The sequence below is a fragment of the Bos mutus genome, chromosome 22, assembly GCF_027580195.1.
Source record: "Bos mutus isolate GX-2022 chromosome 22, NWIPB_WYAK_1.1, whole genome shotgun sequence".
NCBI classification, from domain to species: Eukaryota; Metazoa; Chordata; class Mammalia; order Artiodactyla; family Bovidae; genus Bos; species Bos mutus.
Window position 1 is genome coordinate 12904889 of NC_091638.1, and position 19348 is coordinate 12924236.

General features: G+C 45.7%; 1 protein-coding gene and 2 non-coding genes across 4 annotated transcripts; all 3 read left to right on the plus strand.

The window, feature by feature from the left end:
* Positions 1-1772: 1772 nt before the first annotated feature.
* RPSA (ribosomal protein SA) lies at positions 1773-15312 on the plus strand. Of its 2 annotated transcripts, none has more exons than XM_005909647.3 (7): positions 1773-1912; positions 3337-3502; positions 4617-4735; positions 13628-13873; positions 14620-14748; positions 14868-15033; positions 15142-15312. In XM_005909647.3, exons 2-7 carry the CDS (start codon positions 3370-3372, stop codon positions 15234-15236), a joined length of 888 nt encoding a protein of 295 aa, XP_005909709.1. In that variant the 5' UTR covers positions 1773-1912; positions 3337-3369; the 3' UTR covers positions 15237-15312. The 2 variants fall into 2 exon arrangements, with proteins under 2 accessions (XP_005909709.1, XP_070216613.1); XM_070360512.1 differs by lacking the exon at positions 1773-1912 and adding an exon at positions 2382-2473.
* LOC138984786 (small nucleolar RNA SNORA62/SNORA6 family) lies at positions 4393-4543 on the plus strand. Its single transcript, XR_011462072.1, has one exon. It is a non-coding gene; the product is annotated as a small nucleolar RNA SNORA62/SNORA6 family (small nucleolar RNA).
* LOC138984787 (small nucleolar RNA SNORA62/SNORA6 family) lies at positions 13928-14076 on the plus strand. Its single transcript, XR_011462073.1, has one exon. It is a non-coding gene; the product is annotated as a small nucleolar RNA SNORA62/SNORA6 family (small nucleolar RNA).
* Positions 15313-19348: the final 4036 nt, after the last annotated feature.

The window sequence follows — 19348 nt, forward strand, 5'->3', positions numbered from 1 at the left end:
CTTTCCATTACCACTAAACTGAGGGAATGAGGGCTTTGGGACAACAGAGGGAAAAGTTATTTTGGAACCCTGCCCAGACCACTACAGGCAAGTTCGGGTCATGGAGAGAACTGTAGGACAACTAGGTAGCAGACAGATAAAGAGAAAGGAGGAATTCTGGTTACAAAGGTGGGTGGTCCCAGATGAACTTGATGCCTGGGGCCAGCTAACTACCCCATAATTCTCTCAGCTTCAAATCAGTACAGAATCTCCTAGCCATCCAATGCCATGTGAAATATAACCATCCCCCACCACCCCCCACCACCAAATAGTCCCTGGCACAGTTTTATATTTGAAAGAAAAAAAAAATTGAAGCCCATTTTTTATTATTTTTTAAATACAGACCCAAGGAACCAAAGTTTGCAAAAGAAAGGCTGAGATTTTTATTTTAAATGTGTACGAATAAAAAATAGTGGAGAAACTTGTGCACAGGACCAGGAGGCTGAGGTGGGAAGGAGGACACTTGGCTGGGGAGCAACCGCAGTTTGACAAGCGCCCCGTAGGCTGAGGGCTCCTCACTCTGGCTTACTATCACCATAGTACATCTTCATCTTTGAAGATAACTCACTTCCTTGCCGAAAATTTTCATCATGCTTAGCACTTCTCAAGGACAGAGTTGTTTTGTGGGGAAAAAAAGTATTTTGTGGAGAAACAAAACCTAAACATAATTACAGCGCAATTTCCCAGTTGTTAGAATGGAAGTATTTTGGAGATTCTATGGTGCACTGGGGAGGGAGCTGAGATAGTCTGGGAGTGTCCTAGAACACCCTCCAGGAAAGTCCTGCAGTGACTGAAAACTGTCCCTAAAAGCCAGCCTAAGTTTTCCCCCTTTTTGTCTACAGATACTTGCACCGGTTTCTAAGGATGCTTAAAGCCACAATTAAGTTTATTCCTTTGCTTGTATGTCAGCTCTTCATTTAAATGCGGAGTTTGTTTTATTTCAATTTAAAAAACTGCGTTCCTCAAAGAAAATTTCAAAAAATACTCAAGAGGCCAAGAACCTATCCACTTCTCTACTTGTATATCCGTAGTTCCCACCCTGGGTGCACGTTAAAATTATCTAAATTCTTTCGGTTTAGCGTTGGGCATATGTTTAAAACCTCTCCAAGCGATTCTAAGTGCAACCAGACTCCAAACCTACTGTATAATTAACAATCTGGCTACTGGTTATTTCTTTACAGTCGTTTAATACCTAGGGCTTCAATTTTTCAAAATGATCGCCCTCATCCTGTAACTCCTTTTTGAACCAAAGAATGTATTTTAATTCTTTTTAATGGCTGCATGGTATTGGGCGGAATGTATATTAACTAATAATTGCTATCGCAATTCTTCTACGAAAAAAATTCTCATGCGTTCCATCCGTGTAGTCTTTTTTTTTTTTTTAATGGGAAACTTCCCATTAACAGAACTCTTTAAAAATCTGATTTAGACACCGCTAATTTGTCCTCCAAAAACCGCAAAGTAACTTCTCCAGTTCTTCTTCATCCAACAGAGGTTTGTTCAGTGCTTTCCCACGAAAGAAAAATGCAGTGTAAATAAGGAACCCGCTCAAGCGCATAAGTACAAAAAGCTGGGTGAGAGCGCCAATCCCAACGGGCAGAGCGCCAATCCCTTGCCGGTCTTTCCGGACCGCAACCCATTTCGAAATCTGAGTGCAGCAATCAACCCTCCAACTTCCGGCATTCGCTGGCGCCCGCGCTAGCGCCGTAGCCCGTTTTCCGGGGGAAGGCCCGCCCCCAAGATGCAAGCCTTCATTGCGCTTCCGTTGAGCTTTCTTTGTTATTGGCTGGATGCGCACTATATAAGGACGTCATTTCCGCCCGCCCGTCCTTTCGGCGCTACCTCGAGAGGGGTCCATACGGCGTTGTTCTGAGTGAGTTGCTTTTGGGGTGCCGGTGGCCCTCAGGGTCAAAAGGACAAGCTTCCTGTTAAAACGAGGTGTGGGGAGGACCTGGGGTGAGAGCCCGCAGACGGAGTGCGTTAGTCTCTGACTAGGCGCTCTATCGCTCAAACTGGCGAGCCACACGTGGCCGGGCCCGGGCCGGGACGTTCCCACTAGGCCTCGGGAGCGGGGAGAGGTTGCGCTCCCGCCGCGGAGGCCCCGGGCCGCGGTGCGGGTGGCCGAGGGTGCAAAGAGACCACCTTACGCTGCGCGCTAGTTTAGACGCAAATCCCGACGCTCGGTTGTAAATCCCGAGGTTTATGCTCCAGTTTTCTCCATCTACTTGAGTTGGTCTCATCCTTGTTCATGGTGTTCAGGAGTTAAGGTTCTTGAGGTTTTTGTTAATGGAAAGCTCCAACGTCACGTTTCTGTTCTCTCGGTTCAAAATAACTTGGACAAGGAATGCAAAAAAAAGTCATAACAGACTGAGGTGTAGAGAGAAAGAGATTTAGTGACGAACAGACGCGAAAGTGCACTCGGGGAAGAAAGCAGGTGAGGAGCGCACCGAGAGCTTTTCAGACACACACACACACCCCCCATTTCACTTTGATTTCTCTTTGGTTTCTATGGGAGGTTTCTTGATTAGGGGCGAAGTACACTTTGTTGAAATTGGATGGGATCTTGATTGCACCTGGTTCTGGAAGGCACCGCACATGCTCTTTAAGAGCCATTTTCCTCTATGAGCGCCCTTCCCGAGAGGTTGAAGAGCAGTCACCTGCAGCTAGTATGCTCGGCCAGGCCCTGTGGATTTGTGGGCAGGGTTTCCTATTCAGATGTGACGAGCTTTAATCAAAATCTAATTGATGTTCGTGTTGTAAACGCCATATTTGACGCTTTATGGTCACATTAAGTGCAGCAAAAAGGGGTTGGAGTTCTTGATTATCTGCGTTTGAGGAGATTGTCCTTGATCTGGCCTTGATTTTCTCCTTTCAAGGAAAACTAATAATCTCAGAAGTAGCGCTGAAGGTGCCACCTTCAATCTGCTTGAAAATAACGCCTATTTACATCACCGTTGCTCGCCTTCTGAATATTCTCAGACATGGCTGCTCTTTCACATCTAACTCCTCTGTACCTTGAGTGTTAAAAAGTCTCAATTCACTGTTTCCATTTAGTTACCTGGGTGTTTTGTCGGTCTCTACACCACTCTTTTAGCAGGATTTGATTTTCCAAGGTGTGACATAGATCTGTTAATGTTCTGTCCTATCCACTAGACTGACCCCACTGCCTGACACTGTAGGAGGTGTGGTCTATGGTTAAGATTTCAACATTAAGCCACCTGACTCCCAAGAGTAGAATGTATCATCTCGCTTGAGTCCCTCGAGTTTAAAGGACTTTGATTAACTATTGTTTTTCAGATTCCCGTCGTAACTTAAAGGGAAGCTTTCACAATGTCCGGAGCCCTTGATGTCCTGCAAATGAAGGAGGAGGATGTCCTCAAATTCCTTGCAGCAGGAACCCACTTGGGTGGCACCAACCTTGACTTCCAAATGGAACAGTACATCTACAAAAGGAAAAGTGATGGTCAGTCATTGCTTTAGTGCTCTTTGCTTGGTCATTCCAGCTATAAGAACAAGTTTTGACACCACTATTGTGGTACTGAGTTGAAGTGCTTTGTGAAATTCGAGCCTTAGAGGGCTCTCACTAAGTGATGAAAATAGATCTTTGGTAAGAAGCTTTAAAAGTATTAACTGATCCGGTTGTTTTTAAAGGAAGATTCTGAACCCCAGTGGAAGAGTGGAAACTGGTAGGTTATGTGTCGTGGGTTGGGCCTTGAATAAGCACAATGTAAAGATAAGGAGAAAATTCACTAGCTTGAAGTCTCCGTCATGTCCAGCTCTGTGACCCCATGGACTGTGGCCTACCATGCTTCTCCGTCCATGGGATTTTCCAGGCAAGAGTACTGGCGTGGGGTGCTATTTTCTTCTCCAGAAGATCTTCCCAACCCAGGAATCGAACCTGGGTCTCCCGCGTTGTAGGTGGACGCTTTACCATAGCTTCAGTTCAATTCAGTCGCTCAGTCGTGTCCGACTCTTTGCGACCCCATGAATCGCAGCTACCATAGCTTAGTTCCTAATAATTTATCTCCCAGAGTGCCTTGTAATTTGTAGCTACCAATACGGGTTTGTAAAGCTGATTTCTGAATTGGGAACAAGCATTTTTGTTTTCATTTATGTATCAGGAAAAGTAAGGTAGCTTTTGATGAGACTGGAATGCATTAAGTTGTTCAGCTGAAATAGAAACACTAAAGGATTTACCCCTGTGAGTGGCAAGGTTTAAAGGAGTTCGCGATAAATTTGACGTGGTAGTTGACGAGGAAAATAATGGTAGGCCACAAATAAGAGCTTCTTGGATTCTGCATGGGAGGCTTGAGAGTGGGTTAACACAGGAGGATAAGAAATGAAAAGATGCATTTTGCACATTATTAAAGCTCAGAGTGGAGGCCAGTCTTGGCCAATGAACTGCTGAGTGTCGGAAGTGTGCTATATTAATGGCAGGATTTTCGCTAACACCAGTAGAGCTTGCCTCTATGACTGGAGTTTGATAGTACTCGCTGCCACATGACTTCATGTTTTTAGAAGAGTATTACCTTACAAAACTTGGTTTGCTCTTAAGAAAACCTTGTGTCCCCGCCTAGGCATCTACATCATAAATCTGAAGAGGACGTGGGAGAAGCTTCTGTTGGCCGCTCGGGCCATTGTCGCCATTGAAAACCCGGCTGATGTCAGTGTCATATCCTCCAGGAATACTGGCCAGGTGTGTGGAACAGTATGCTTGGTTTTTGCTATAAAGCTTACAGATGTTTGGGGATGTATAGAAAAGCAGTAACAAACCCCAGAATGTATTCAAAAAACGTTTGAAACTGGGCTAAGTTAGAGGAATTCCCAAAATTAAAGATTGTCACCGTATTCATCACATCTGACACTTAAAATTCGTGTTGTATTATTGTGTATTTTCCTGAGCCGCTGAATTTCAAGAAATGAAAAAGTGGCTCACTGCCGTTTTCAGCAGTGAGCTTTGAAGGTTTTAAGTGAAATATTGGACTTCCTGGTGGTCCAGTGGTAAGAATCTGCCTGGTAATGCAGGGGACATGGCTTCAATCCTTGGTCCTGGAAGATTCCATGTGCCCCAGGGCAGTAAGCCCACTCACCACCAAGTACTGAAGCCCCTACCCTTAGGGTCTCTGCTCTACAGCAGGCGAAGCCACCACCAATAGAGAAAGCCCACGCGCACCAAGGAAGACACTGCACCCAAAATTTAATTACATTCAGGTTTCATTTCTTTAAAAAAAACTGAAATACTGAGTTGAAAAGTTAGAATTAAATGCCAGTTTTTAAGGAAGGGCTTCTGTCGATAGGACATCACCACACTCTGTCACATCAGCAAGAGTAAGAATATTTGCCAGATTAAGTGAATAAAAATAGCTTAATAAACATTGTCTTTCTTTGCCTTCATTTTTTGAAACTTGTTCTAGGACACCAGTCCATTCCCACTGGTAGCTGCCATCTTTTCTCCACACCCCGGGGGTCCAGCGTTGTTTGTACACATTTTGATGATGGCCGTTTTGAATAGTGAGAACCAGTTCCTCAGTATGAGGGAAATTTACCAGTTGGTATTGGCAAGCTGAAATTTCTGCCTTAAATGAGTTTATTTTCTTGTTACCCACCTCAAGACATTTGCTGATGGCAGGTGTCTATAGCCCTGCAGGCTCTTGAAGGCTTAGTGCCCACGGCCATGGTTTGAAAGTTGCTATTGCGGGAAACGGCCACAAGGTGGCAGGATTTCTCTGCTCAAGTTTTTACTCAGGCAACCAGTGCCTTACTGTAAGTCCTTTTCCTGGGTTGAAAGTTAAAAGTGAAAGATGCCAGAAGAAACACTTAAAAGCTTGTCTGTTGTTACTTTTATTTTTATTGGAGTCAGGTGGATTTACACTTGGGTGTTGGGTGTAGGTGTACAGCATCTTGTCCAGTTACCATGTATGCTTGCCTCTGCAGTTCTCTTCTGGTATAGGGGGTAAGAGCGTTGAGTAGAGCTCCTGTGCTATTGAGGAGGTTGTTGATGATGGATTTAGTATGTGATTCCACCTGTAAGTCATATAATGGCCTTTTGATTCTCTGACTCGGTTTATTTAGTATGATCCTCCCTAGTTTGATCCCTGCTTCCTGCCAATGGCATTTATTAAATTCTCCTTTTCTGGCTGTGTAATATTCCATTTCCCCTAGCTACCATTTTTTCTTTACCGGTTCTTGTGTGGATGGGCATATTGGCTCCTTGCCTCTTTGGGCTTGTATAAATAGCAGCACTGCGGTGAGCTTTGGGCTCCATGTGTCTTTGTGAATTCTGGTTTCTTCCTGGTAGACACCCAAGAGTGGGGAGCTCTGTTTTTACATTATTAAAGAACCCCCATTGTGGCTGTTTCCAATTTACATTCCCACCAGTAGAATAGGAATGAGTATGTATTTTCTCCACACCCTGTCCAGCATTTACTGTTTGTAGATGTTTTGGTGATGGCTGTTCTGACTGGTGCTATCTTGATTCCTTGGGCTTCTGTGGAGGCTCAGATGGTAAAGAATCTGCCTGCAGTGTAGGAGACTCAGGTTAAATCCCTGGGTTGGGAAGATCTCCTGAAGAAGGGTATGACTCCCCACTCCAGTATTCTTGCCTGGAGAGTTCTATGGACAGTGGAGCCTGGTGGGCTACAGGTCATGGGGTCCCAAAGAACCAGACACAACTGAGTGACTAAAAGGTTTTTTGGACTGATGCCTCAGAGTAGTTTTGATTTGCACATCTCTAGAAATGAGAGTATCAAGCCTCTTTCCGTGTGCTGCTTCTAAATACAGTGTGAGGGAGATTTACCCATCAGAATTGGCATTCTGAGTGAGACTGAGGCTTGATTCCACCTCCCGCCTAATAATTCCCGCAGGCATTCCCTGGGGCAGTCCCTGTCATTTACAGCCCTGCAGGCACTGGACTGGTAGTGCCCGAGGCCCTGTGGGTTGCTGCTGCCCAAGACGGCCACAGGTGACTCCTGTTCCTGGGTGACAATGAAAGTGGTAGTTGATAGAATGAGCACCCAAAGCCTTATGCTTTACTTTTTCTAATGTAATTTTTATTTTTTATTGGAATAGAGTTTTTCTTAATAACTTTAATTTTTTTACCTTATTTTTAAAATGAAAAGTGATCAGTGATAAGAGGTGCTATTCACAAAGAAGACAGACAACAGAAACGATTAGACGCCTAACAACAAAGAAACAAAGCAAAACTGTAAAAAGAAAAGGGGGGGGGAATAATCATATAGTGAGACGTTAATATTTCTCTGAGAATATTTTATCAAGTGCAGAAAAAAAGAAAAATTGGAGCATCTTGAATGATGTCATTAATTTAATTAGAATAGATTTATATTAAGTTATAGTAATTTTATATCCTAAAATTTATTTAAAATTTTGTATTTTACATGTTGCTATTAGGTGTCCACAGAACATTTGGAAAAACTGGCTAAAAGATGAACATTACTAAGTTTCAAAAAGTAGAATTCTTTGTGTTTGAGTTGTTGTTTTCCATAATAGGTTATTAGAAGATACCGACTTTAGTTCCCTGTGCTGTACAGTAAGCGTTTGTTGCTGCTTGCATATCTGTTTTCTAAGTCAAGTGGAATCAAAATGTCATACGTTGTTTTAGTTAGGCAGAAATTCGTGTCTTCTAAAATATACGTATTATGCATATTATTTATATACACAAAGGCTTTACTACTACGCTTCACAAATGCTTGAGAAAGAACATTAAGCTAAAAAGAGATGGAGAAATTGGAAACCATAAACTAAGTGAAATGGGAGCACTGAATATGAAATAGAAACGGAAACAAACTAGATAATAGTAAGGGATCTTACATACAGTCCAGTTGTTTCTAAACATTAGACACACATCTGGAGCACTGGCAAACAAAAAGCAGTACCTGGGCATTTGTACTCACAACAATTCTGATTTGCATGTGGATTTTAAGTGATTACAGGTTTTTCTATTAAATGGTAGTTTTGGTGGTACAGAATTCTCTTTCTTTTCGGTTGGCCAGTCATGATACAGTGGTATTAAGTGAGTAATAGCTACATAATGGCAGTAGTGAAAGATGTTTATCAGTTTTCACAATCAAAAAATAAAAGATAATTGTAAGCTATAATGGGAATATGATTAACAATATAAAATAATGACATATAATTTGGCGGGGGGAGGGGGGGTGGTGTCAAGCAGAGAGATGTGGTAAGTGGAAGTGCATTCATGCAGGTGTTTTCATCCACCCAGCCGGTCTATATCTTTTGGTGCATTTAATCCATTTACATTTCAGGTAATGTATGATCCTATTACCATTTTAATTGTTTCAGGTTTATTTTCTGTAGGTCTTTCCTTCTCTTGTGTTTCTTGTCTGGAGAAGTTCCTTTTGTTGTAAAGCTGGTTTGGTGGTGCTGAATTCGCTTTTAACTTTTGCTTGTCTGGAAAGCTTTTGATTTCTCTGTATCATGCCATTCCCTGCTGGCTTGTCATTTCCATTGAGAAATCAGGTGGTAGTCTGATGGGAGTTCCCTTGCCACGTTATTTGTTGTTTTCCCTTGTTGATTTTAATATCTTCCCTGTTTAAGGTTTGCCAGTTGGATTACTATGTGTCTTTGTGTGTTCCTCCTTGGATTTATCCTACCTGGGACTCTGCTTCCTGGACTGGATTGACTATTTCCTTCTCCGTTTTAGGGGAGTTTTCAGCTATTACCTCTTCAAATACTTCCTCAGGTCCTTTCTTTCTCTCTTCTTCTGGGGCCCTGTAATGGGAACGTTGGTGTGTTTAATGTTGGCCCATGGGACACTTGGGCTGTCTTCCTTTCTTTTCAGTCTTTTTTCCCCCTGCATTCTGTTCTGTGGCAGTGATTTCCACCGTTCTGCCCTCCAGGTCATTTACCCGTTCTTTTGCCTCTTCTGCTGTTGATTCCTTCCAGTGTATTATTTATCTGTCTGTTTTAGGTCTTTGGTAAACAGTTCTTGCATCTTTTCAATCTTTGCTTCCATTCTTTTTCCAAGATCCTGTATCATCATCTTCAGTATCATTTTGAATTCTTTTTCTGGAAAGTTGTCTGTCTCCACTTCATTTACTTGTTTTTCTGGGGTTTTATGTTGTCTGTTCATCTGGGACATAACCACCTGCTTTTTCATGCTGACTAGCTTTCTGTAATGTGGTTTTGTTTTACTCGCTGTGGGCCTGTGCTTGCTTCTCTGTCTGCCCTCTGGAGGAGGCTGTGACTTCTGTAGACTTCCTGATGGAAGGGACTGGTGGTGGGAAAGACTAGGTCTTGCTCTGGTGGCAGGGCCTTTGTCAGTAAAGTTTTAATCCAGTTATCTGCTGATGGGTGCTCCCAGGGATTGTGCTCCCTCCCTGGTAGTTGTTTGGCCTGAGAACACCCAGCCTTGGGTTGCAGGCTCAGTGGTCAGGTTAGTGGTGACCTCCGAGAGGCTTTACGTCTAGGAAGGACCTTCCCAGACTGGTGCCCCCATCCCTGCGAGCCTCTGTGGGCCCACACCTCCACAGGAGGCCCTCCAACGTGAGCGGCAGTTCTGGCTCTGTCTCCTGTGGGGTCATTGCACCTTCCCCCTGAGTCTTTGTGCACGCAAGGTTTGGTTTCTGCCCTCCAAGACTGGAGTCTCTGTTTCCCCAATCCTGTGGAAGTCCTATAATCAAATCCCACTGGTCTGCAAGGTCGGATTCCCTGGGGATTAAGCCTGATGTGAGGTTCAGAACCTTTACAACAGTGGGAGAACTTCTTTAGTATTAATTGTTCTCTAGTCTGAGTCACCCACCCAGCTGGTGTGGGATTTGGTTTTATCATGATTGTGCCCCTCCTACCGTCTACCATCTCGCTGTGGCTTCGTCTTCGGATGTGGGGTGTCTTTTTGGTAGGTCCCAGCATCTTCCTGTTCTGGGTCTGCAGCAGCTAGTTGTGGTTTTGGTGCTCTTGCAGGAGGAGATGAGCGCATGTCCTCCTGTTCCGCCGTCTTGAACCGTGAAGTCAAGTTGATTTGCGATGCTGTGTTCGCTGTAGGTGTTGTATTAGTGTGAATCTGTTAATCCCAAACTCCTAATTTATCCTTTCCCCCATGGTAAGCATAAGTTTGGCTTTTAATTCTGCGAGGGAGTTTGTCCCTGGTAAACTTGTGCTACCAACTTTGAGGTTCCACCTATAAGACATTGTAATAGCAGGATGAGCACAGCCTTTAGCAGGCAGCCATTGCTGTGCCTCGTTACCCCACATCCTGGTTACTAAGCAACGAGTCTTACTCAGCCTTTGGTGGGTACCTCAGTGGGCCCTGCCTACAAGCAGCTGTCAATGGGGGACCATTAAGGAAGCAGTTCAGCCAAGGGTCAGTAGTGTGTGGACCATGAGGCAGATTGAGGCCTTCTGATGGAGCCCCTCTGACTCACCCAGCCTTGGGCTGGCGAGTGAGCGGGAGGGCCCAGGGGACAGACTGGGGACTACGTCCTGCAGGGCTCCAGAGCCTTCACTAAGGCCCTCTGCCAGCTTTGGACCTGCCTGGGTTGCAGTCTGTGAGACCTAGACCTCCCTCAGCTTTGGTGTGGCCTGAGGAGACTGAGGGCCAGTTGGATTGGGTGCCTGGCTCCCTCGGGGATGACAGCTGGGCAGGATGTGGAGACCTGGCCCTGAAGAAGCTGCCAACTGAGATTTGCCACCTCTTGGCCAGGATGGGACCTTGCCCTTTCTTGTCAAGACAAAGAATAACATTCATTTGGTAGAGATTCATAGGAACATTGTTACCTAACCATGGCCAGACCTCAAAAACAAAGGGTCTGACATCAAGAAGTTTGCAACAACTAACCTCGCCCCTCCCTCACCTTTTGCTTTCGCTTAAAGCTTTCAGTAACTTTAGGTGCTCTTAGGGCATGCGCTGTCCATCTCCTTGTATGAACCTGTAATAAGCCTTTCTCTGTTCCAAACTAAATGATTAGTATGATTGGTCTCACTTGGCGTTGAGCAAACAGGCTTGTGATCCAGAAACAAGATGACGTTGGCCTTTTGTGTCTGACTTGTTCATTTAGTATGATCCTCACTAGGTTCATCCAGGCTTGCTGCCAGTGGCATTTATTAAATTCTTGTTTCTGGCTGAGTAATAATCCATTGTCCCTGGCTACCGTTTCTTTCTCCTTTACCTTTCTGCTGTGGGTGGCGTTTTGGCTGCTTCCCTCTTTCGGCTTGTGTAAATAGCGTTGCAGTGAGCTCAGGCGTGCGTGTGTCTTTGAATTCTGGTTTCTTCCTGGTAAGACACCCAGGAGTCGGGTGGCAGGGTCTTAGGGCAGCTCTGTTTCTGCTTTACTAAGGAACCCTTGGTTTACAACCACAAACTTTAATCCACACCCTGTCCAGCATTTATTGTCTGTAGATGTGGGTGGTGGCCATTCTGACTGGTGCTAACCGAAATCTCAGTGTAGCTTTGATTGGCATGTCTCCACAAATTAGCAATATTGAGCCTCTTTTCATGTGTTTCTTTTAAACATGGTGTGACGGAGATGAAACTGTTGAAACTGGCCTCCTGAGACTCTGCTGCCTTTTTCCCCAGTTACTCACCCCAGACACTCCTGAGGCAGCTGTCATTTACAGCCCTGCAGGGCCTGGTTTCAAGGTCGCTGTTGGCCTGAAATGGCCACATGGTGGCAGGATTTTGTGGAAGTGCCAGAAGAAACACTCCAAATCTCCTTTCACATTACAGCTTTTTATTTTCTAAGTTTTGTGTTTTTGTTGTTTTTAATGCTTATGTGTTCATTTGTTTGGTTGCATTGCCCTGGTTCTCACTTGCAATCCCCAGGGTCTTTGACCCTTGTTGCACCATGGGGTATCTTAGATGTAGCATGTGGGATCCAGTCCCTTGACCAGGGAAGTTTCTGAGTTTTATTTTTATTGGAGTAAAGTTGATTTCCAATGCTGTGCTTGTTGTAGGTGTGCAAGGTCGTGTCCAGTTATGTGTCACCATCTTCAGACCTGTTTCCATGGGAGTAACATATATACTAATAGATATCAAACTGGTAGGCAACGAGACCTCCTGTACAGCATGGGGAACTCTCCCTGTGCTTATGGTAGGTCTCGTTGCCTATCAGTTTTACATAGATTAGTGTATATGTTAATTCCAAACTGTGGCTTTGGTCCTAGGCCTCAGCTGTAGTTTCAGATCCCTCTGTTTCGTTGCAACCTGGTGGTGTCTGCCTCTGGCTTCAGGGAGGCCAGGGTTGCAACTGGAGCTAGTGAGTAGAGGCAGAGGCTGCCCTGGCGACCTCGCCTCTTCTCGTGCCGCTGCACAACAGCACTCCCATCTGCAGCGGGACTGCTCTCCCCCCGACCAGGCTTCTTGCCTGGTGTCCTCTAAGGCAGCACTTAGCCCTCACCTGGCCTCGCGGACACACGCCTCAGGCTGCAGTGAGCAGGGCGGTGGCACAGACCGCCTGCGCGGGTCTCTGTCCTGCCCGGCACAAACCAGTCATCTTTGTGCTGAGCTTCGGAACCTCCCTTTTTGTTCCAGTTAATATCCCTGCCAGTGAGGGAATGTTCAGGGTAGCGGGTGACATTTCCTCTTTCTCAGCTACCTCCCAAGAGGACTGGGAGTCCGCCCCACTTCCTCTTTTTTGCCTCCTTCAGCCCTGTTCTGTGGAGCTCTTTCTTGCCCTTTGAGTTGTTCCTAGGTGTCCTGTTATACATACAAATGTACATTTATACATATATACAAATATATAACAGTGTTGGTGGAAGGGGGTGAATTCTTCTCAATTCTCATTTTACTCAATTGTCCTGAGTAGGCCTCCTTGCAAGAGTGTTTTAACTGGGCTTTATTCCCCTTGTGGCTGGCTTAATCACTGGAATTCTTTGGTGAGGCACATGGTTGATGGTTTTAATTACTGCTGTAGAGTGAGCTCAGTGACCAGTCTGTGCTTCCATCAGGGAAAATTTACTACCTAGATTACAGAAGTGCTCTGGTGGTCAGATTCCACATGGTGTGTTTGCATTTTGTGTCATTTTTTAGTCTTATGAGGAATTTGGATGTACAGGAGTCACTAGCCCGTTACTCGTAAGTGGTACTTGAACCAGGCTGGTTTGCTGTGGAACCAGCAGAAGTGAGGGTGTAGTGAGCATCAGCTAACCCGAGGGAAGAGCGTCCCCAACAGAGGGCCTGGGTGTGGGGCCATGCTTTGCGTTTTTCTTTTTGTCCTGATTCTATGTTTCCAGGCAATAAGTGGAAGATGGAGAACAATCTGCCTACAAGGCAGGAGACCCAGGGTCGATCCCTGGGTCAGGAAGATCCCCAGGAGAAGGGGATGGCAACTCACTCAGTATTCTTGCCTGGAGACAGACAAGAGGAGCACAGACAGAGCAGCATAGCAGGCTGTAGGCCATAGGGTCGCGAAGAGTCAGGCACAACTGTGTGACTAACACTTTGAGTTTTCATAGAACGATCAACTACTAGATGTTTTGAGCAAGGCTTTGGGGGAGTTTCCTGCTAGATAGCTTGCTTGGTGACATTACAGAAGGTGGTGGTGGTCCATTTATCATCGCAGGGCTCCTATGGCACCGTCTCTGGGACGCTTGTTACTCTTTCTGTTGCTTCTTCCAGCGAGCTGTGCTGAAGTTTGCTGCTGCCACTGGAGCCACTCCTATCGCTGGCCGCTTCACTCCGGGAACCTTCACTAACCAGATCCAGGCCGCGTTCAGGGAGCCAAGGCTTCTGGTGGTCACCGATCCCAGGGCTGACCACCAGCCCCTCACGGAAGCCTCTTACGTGAACCTGCCAACCATTGCCCTGTGCAACACGGACTCTCCTCTGCGCTACGTGGACATTGCCATCCCATGCAACAACAAGGTAACAGTCTGTGACTGAGCTGGCGCGGCCGCTGAGCGCTCCGCCCGGGCCTCCTCTGCACATTGTTAGAGCTTGGGGTTGAGGCCACTGGCCGGTGAACTCTCAAGTGTAGGTAGTGTGCTACACGAGCGGCAAGTTTTCGCTAACGCCACAAGGGTCTCTGGCCCAATGAGTGGAGTTGGATAGTAATACTTGCTACAAAATATGATTCTAAGGAGAGGTGAAAACATTTTAAAGATAGCCTTTTTTTTTTTCTCTTGAATATTCCTAACTCTTCAGGCAGTACTTGACTTTTCTGTTTTCTCAGCTCATGTATCCTGCTCTGAGATGCTGAAAAAGGTAGGTTACCTATGGTTCAAATTGGTCGTTTGTCACTGATCTCAAACCTGGCTACACGTAAGAATGGGGCAGAGGTTTTCTTTTATTTCTACCAATATTCAGGCACTGGCCCCATTTTGTTGAGTGGAGTCTTAATTAAACCCAGTTAGTTAATTCCAGTGGCAGACAAGATTAAGAACCAGAGATAGAGAACAGTCTTGGTATAAACTTTCATTTTTGTTTTAATTGGAGTACAGTTTTAAGTGTTGTGTTAGTTTCTGCTGTGCTGTCAACACTTTCAGACTAACAGACACGTCTGCTCACGTGGTACCAAGGGACCTAGATGATGAGGGGACAGGTTAGGTGGAGTGGGGGTTGCTTATTGTTCGGGGTTTGCCAAGTGTCGCTTTAACCTGGCACTCTTGCAGGGAGCGCACTCAGTGGGTCTGATGTGGTGGATGCTCGCCCGGGAAGTCCTGCGCATGCGTGGCACCATCTCCCGAGAGCACCCGTGGGAGGTCATGCCGGACCTCTACTTCTACAGAGATCCTGAGGAGGTGAGCTTTGTCCACAGGGGCTTGTTGTCACTCACATAAGTACATGGATACTTTTTACTGCCAAGAACAGAAACTAATCCGCCATTGTATATAAACTAAAAAATATTTTCCTAAACTAGATTGAAAAGGAAGAGCAGGCAGCAGCTGAGAAGGCTGTGACCAAGGAGGAGTTTCAGGGTGAATGGACCGCTCCAGCTCCAGAGTTCACGGCTGCTCAGCCTGAGGTGGCAGACTGGTCTGAAGGCGTGCAGGTGCCTTCCGTGCCCATTCAGCAGTTCCCCACTGGTACGTATCAGGGTCCAGTATCTGTAGGAATATAAGCAGATTGGTGGGGCGGGGTTACAAAAGTAATCTGGGGATGTGGCTGATGACCTCCTTGTATTTTCTCAACAGAAGACTGGAGTGCTCAGCCTTCCACTGAAGACTGGTCTGCAGCCCCCACCGCCCAGGCCACGGAATGGGTAGGAACCACCACCGAGTGGTCGTAAGCTCTTCTTCCAGACACTTGCAGAACTTCCACCAAAATGGAAATTTGGTTGATGGAAAATAAACTGTTTCTAAAAATTTTGTTCATTCATTTCAGTCTATGGGACAGACACACCTGGTATGAAAGCCTTGCTCAGCCTGGTGTGTGGCTCTGGGCCCAGGTGTCCTCAGCCGAGGATAATATTCATGGGGCTGTGATTCAGAGCAGCTAGTCCTGAGTCTGGGCATGTGGCCAGTGCTTATTCTATCACTTTGTCGTTCCTTAGTGTGTAATTTTAAAATAGTTTTAAATAGTAAAATATGTCATGCATGTAGTTGATCTAATAGACATACCTATGTATTCTTGGAGAATACAATACACAGAATTGGTCAATACAGCTCTGTTACCCAAGAATTAGGACACTAGCTTTCTTTAAAAAACCAAGGTAAATAGAAGTGTCAGGCCAGAAGGAAGCTGTGGTCACCAGCGTCCATTCTCCCTCCTTCCATACTAACATGGTGCCTGGAGTGTGAGCTGAGTGGAAGCTGAGAAACTGTTAGATCTAATTAATGTCTGAGGCATCAGTTTCTCAGCAAAGTCCTGTGAGAAGAAGCAACTTGAGGTAAATCTAGGCAGCCTGTAGCAGAAGTGGAAGAACAGTTCAGCTGTCACAGTAGGACGTTCTGTCTGAGCTGCGGTGCACTCAGCCAGACGCTGCGTGTGACCAAGGCGCACAGCTATGCCTGTGCATCTGAAGAGGCAGACTGAAGGAGAAAACACTTGTTCCTTGAAAAGCTAACAGAAAAGGGTTGGGTAGGATTAAAGGTGTTTTACAAACATACCATAAAGAAGAAATACCATAAAGATTTTGGTAACCATACTTTCTATCAACAACTGTCTGCTGGCCGGTCAGCAGACTGTGCGTGCTCAGTTGTGTCCAACTCTAACCCCATGGACAATAGCCCTCCAGGCTCCTCTGGCTGTGGGATTTCGCAGGCAAGAGTACTGGTGGGTTGCCATGCCTTCCTCCAGGGGATCTTCCTGACACAAATTGAACCTGTCCCTGGTATTTCCTGTATTGGCAGGTGGATTCTTTAGCACTAGCGCCACCTGGGAAGCTAAATTGGTACATCATGGCATTATTTAGTAGCCATCCCTAACACCCTCTTAAAGTGAAAATCAGTCATGTCTAACTCTTTGCAACCCCATGCATGGACTGTAGAGTCCATGGAATTCTCCAGGCCAGAATACTGGAGTGGGTAGCTGGTCCCTTCTCCAGGGGATCTTCCCAACCCAGGGCTCCTGCATTGCAGGCAGATTCTTTACCAGCTGAGCCACAAGGGAAGCCCGATACCCTCTTAGGGGTATATCAGAAGACCCACGCACACATGCATTAGGACGTGGACAGAATGCTGCTGTGCTACTGCTGGAAGTGTAAACTGATAACATGGATATATAACACTGCAGAGGTTTCAATTAATCCCAATCCTGGGTGTCTACAGAGAAGACGAAGAGACGGGTGCCACCATTCAGTGCAACACTGTTTATATAAGCCAAAGGGGGAAGCAGCCACAATGTCCATGGACGGAAGATGCTAAGAGATGGAACCCAGACACAGTGGGGTATGAGAGTGAGGTAATGCCACTGGCAGCACCCTGGGTGGACCCAGAGAGGATCATAGTCACTGAGCTGAGACGTGAGTATCAAAAGGCATCCTAAGTAGGACTGAACAGTGGTGGTAATGAACTAGTCACCAAGGAGAAACTTAGAGAAACACAAACTTGGTTACCATAGGGTAAATCAGGAGTTTAGGATTAATATACACAAGCCTGGCATGCTACAGTCCATGGGCTGCAAAGAGTTGGACATAATTTAGCAACTGAACAAAAACACTGAATACATATGAAGTTGATGCTAAGAAGCTATGTACCACAGGGAGCTTGACTCAACACTCAACGTTGGGAGGGAACCTGAAGAGGAAGTGACAACATGTATAAACGGACAAGATTTTCTCCAGGGGATCTTACCAACCCAGGGCTCCTGCGTTGCAGGCAGATTCTTTACCAGCTGAGCCACAAGGGAAGCCCGATACCCTCTTAGGGGTATATCAGAAGACCCACGCACACATGCGTTAGGACGTGGACATATACATATGTTGTACATATACAACCAACACCGTAAAGTGACAACTCCATTTAAAATAAGGAAAGAGTAATAATGAGACAAGGTTTGGGGTATTTCCTTTCTGCCTAGGAACGTGACTTAACTGGTCTCTAGAGTAACCAGCTGAGGCTAGGGAGAAATCCTGCCCCCTTGTGGCTGTTTTGGGTAGCAGCGACTTTTAAAACCTGTACCCTGGACACTTGATAATCACAGGGCCTCCAGGGCTGTAAATGACACCTGCCCTTTTCATCAGAAAAGTGGAAAAAGAATACATTAAAATGGGGCACAGTGTCAGGAAGCCAGTTTCAAAAAGGAAGTTTCCCTCTCACTTATTTTTCGTTTAACTTTATTTTGTATTGGGATATAGCTGATTAACAATGTTACAGTTTCAGGTAAAAGGTGGAGGGATTCAGCCATATATATACATGTATCCAGTCTCCCACAAACTCCCACTCAGGCTACAGCACAGCACTGAACAGAGTTCCCTGTGCTGTACAGTACCTCCTTGTTGGTTATCCGTTTCAAATACAGCAGTCATACATGGCCATTCAGAACTGTAACTATCCCTTACCCCCCTTCTTCCCCTGGCAACCATACGTTCATTTTTTCTCCCTTCTTTTAGAAGCAGCATGAAAAGGGGCTCCACATGAGTAATTGTTAACATCAGGGACGTGCAAATCAAAGCTGCAGGCAGGAATCGCCTCTTGCCAGTCAGCAGGGCCATCAGCAAACTCTACAAACAGGACTTCCTGGTGCTGCAGTGGGTAAGAATCCACCTGCCAGTACAGGGGGACACGGGTTCGATTCCTGGTCCATGAAGACTGTGTACACTACAGAACCAACTAAGCCTATACACCGCGGCTGAGCCTGTGCTCTAGAGCTTGCGAGCCACACCTACAGAGGCCCGCGTGCCCGAGGGCCTGTGCTCCACAAGAGAAGTCACAGCAGTGAGAAGCCGTGCGCCACAGCTAGAGGGCAGCCCCCACTCTGCACCTGGAGCCAAGCCCGTGCTCCGCAATGAAGACCCAGCACAGCCAAAAGAAGCCTAGAAGCAGTGAATGCTAGAGCGGATGTGGGGAAAGGAAGGCTCCTCCGCTGTTCTGGGAATGCAAACTGTTGACAGTCCACGGAGAACACGAGAGCTCTAAAAAAGAGCTACCCTGTGATCTATCCGTTCCACTCCTGGGTGTCTACAGGAAGAAAACCAGGATTCAAAAAGACACACGCAACTCGCCACTCAGCACAGCACTAATTTACACAAGCCAAAAGAGGGAAGCAACCACCATGTCCACGAACAGAAGAATGGGACCTAGACACGATGGAATATTGCTCAGGCAGAAAGGAGAGTGAAATAATGCCGCTGGCAGCACCCTGGGTGGATCTAGAGGATCACGGTAAGTGAACAGAGGAAGACCAGTGTCATAGGATACCATTTGTAAGTGAGATCTGATCATTGGTGGTAATAAACTAGTTTACCAAGGAGAAACACTTGCAGAATTAAAGCACAAACTTCCGGTTATCCTAGGGGAAAGAATAAATCAGGAGTCTGGGTGTAACAGATACACAAATACATATAAAATTGATAAAAAGGACCTCCTGTATAGCATAGGGAAATACTATAAAGGAAAAAAAGTCAGTAAAGGAACAGAAATTTATGTATAACTGATTGACTGTGCTATACACCTGAATCTAAATTGATATTGAAAGGAAACTATTTCAATGAAAAGGGGAAAAAAAAAAAAAGCTTGCTGCAGGATACTGAAGAGAAAGCTAAAGCAAAGGTTCTTGAGGGGAATAGACCCCCTACAGGAAAAAAGTCACTAGTAAGTTTCCCTTTTTTTCTTTTTTTTAAGCTTTTTCCTTTTGGTCAACCTCTGCCCCTCCCTAGCAGGACAGCTAAAATCTGGGTAGAATCCAGGGGCTGTTCAAGTTGAAGATCAAGAACTAGTCTGGAGCAGTTTAACTAAAATC

What these genes read in the sequence shown, in the direction of transcription:
- RPSA (XM_005909647.3), top strand. Translation starts at nt 3,370, where the DNA reads ATGTCCGGAGCCCTTGATGTCCTGCAAATGAAGGAGGAGGATGTCCTC. An exon ending in CTACAAAAGGAAAAGTGATG is followed by an intron (nt 3,503 to 4,616) that starts GTCAGTCATTGC and finishes GTCCCCGCCTAG; the next exon opens with GCATCTACATCATAAATCTG. An exon ending in CCATCCCATGCAACAACAAG is followed by an intron (nt 13,874 to 14,619) that starts GTAACAGTCTGT and finishes GCACTCTTGCAG; the next exon opens with GGAGCGCACTCAGTGGGTCT.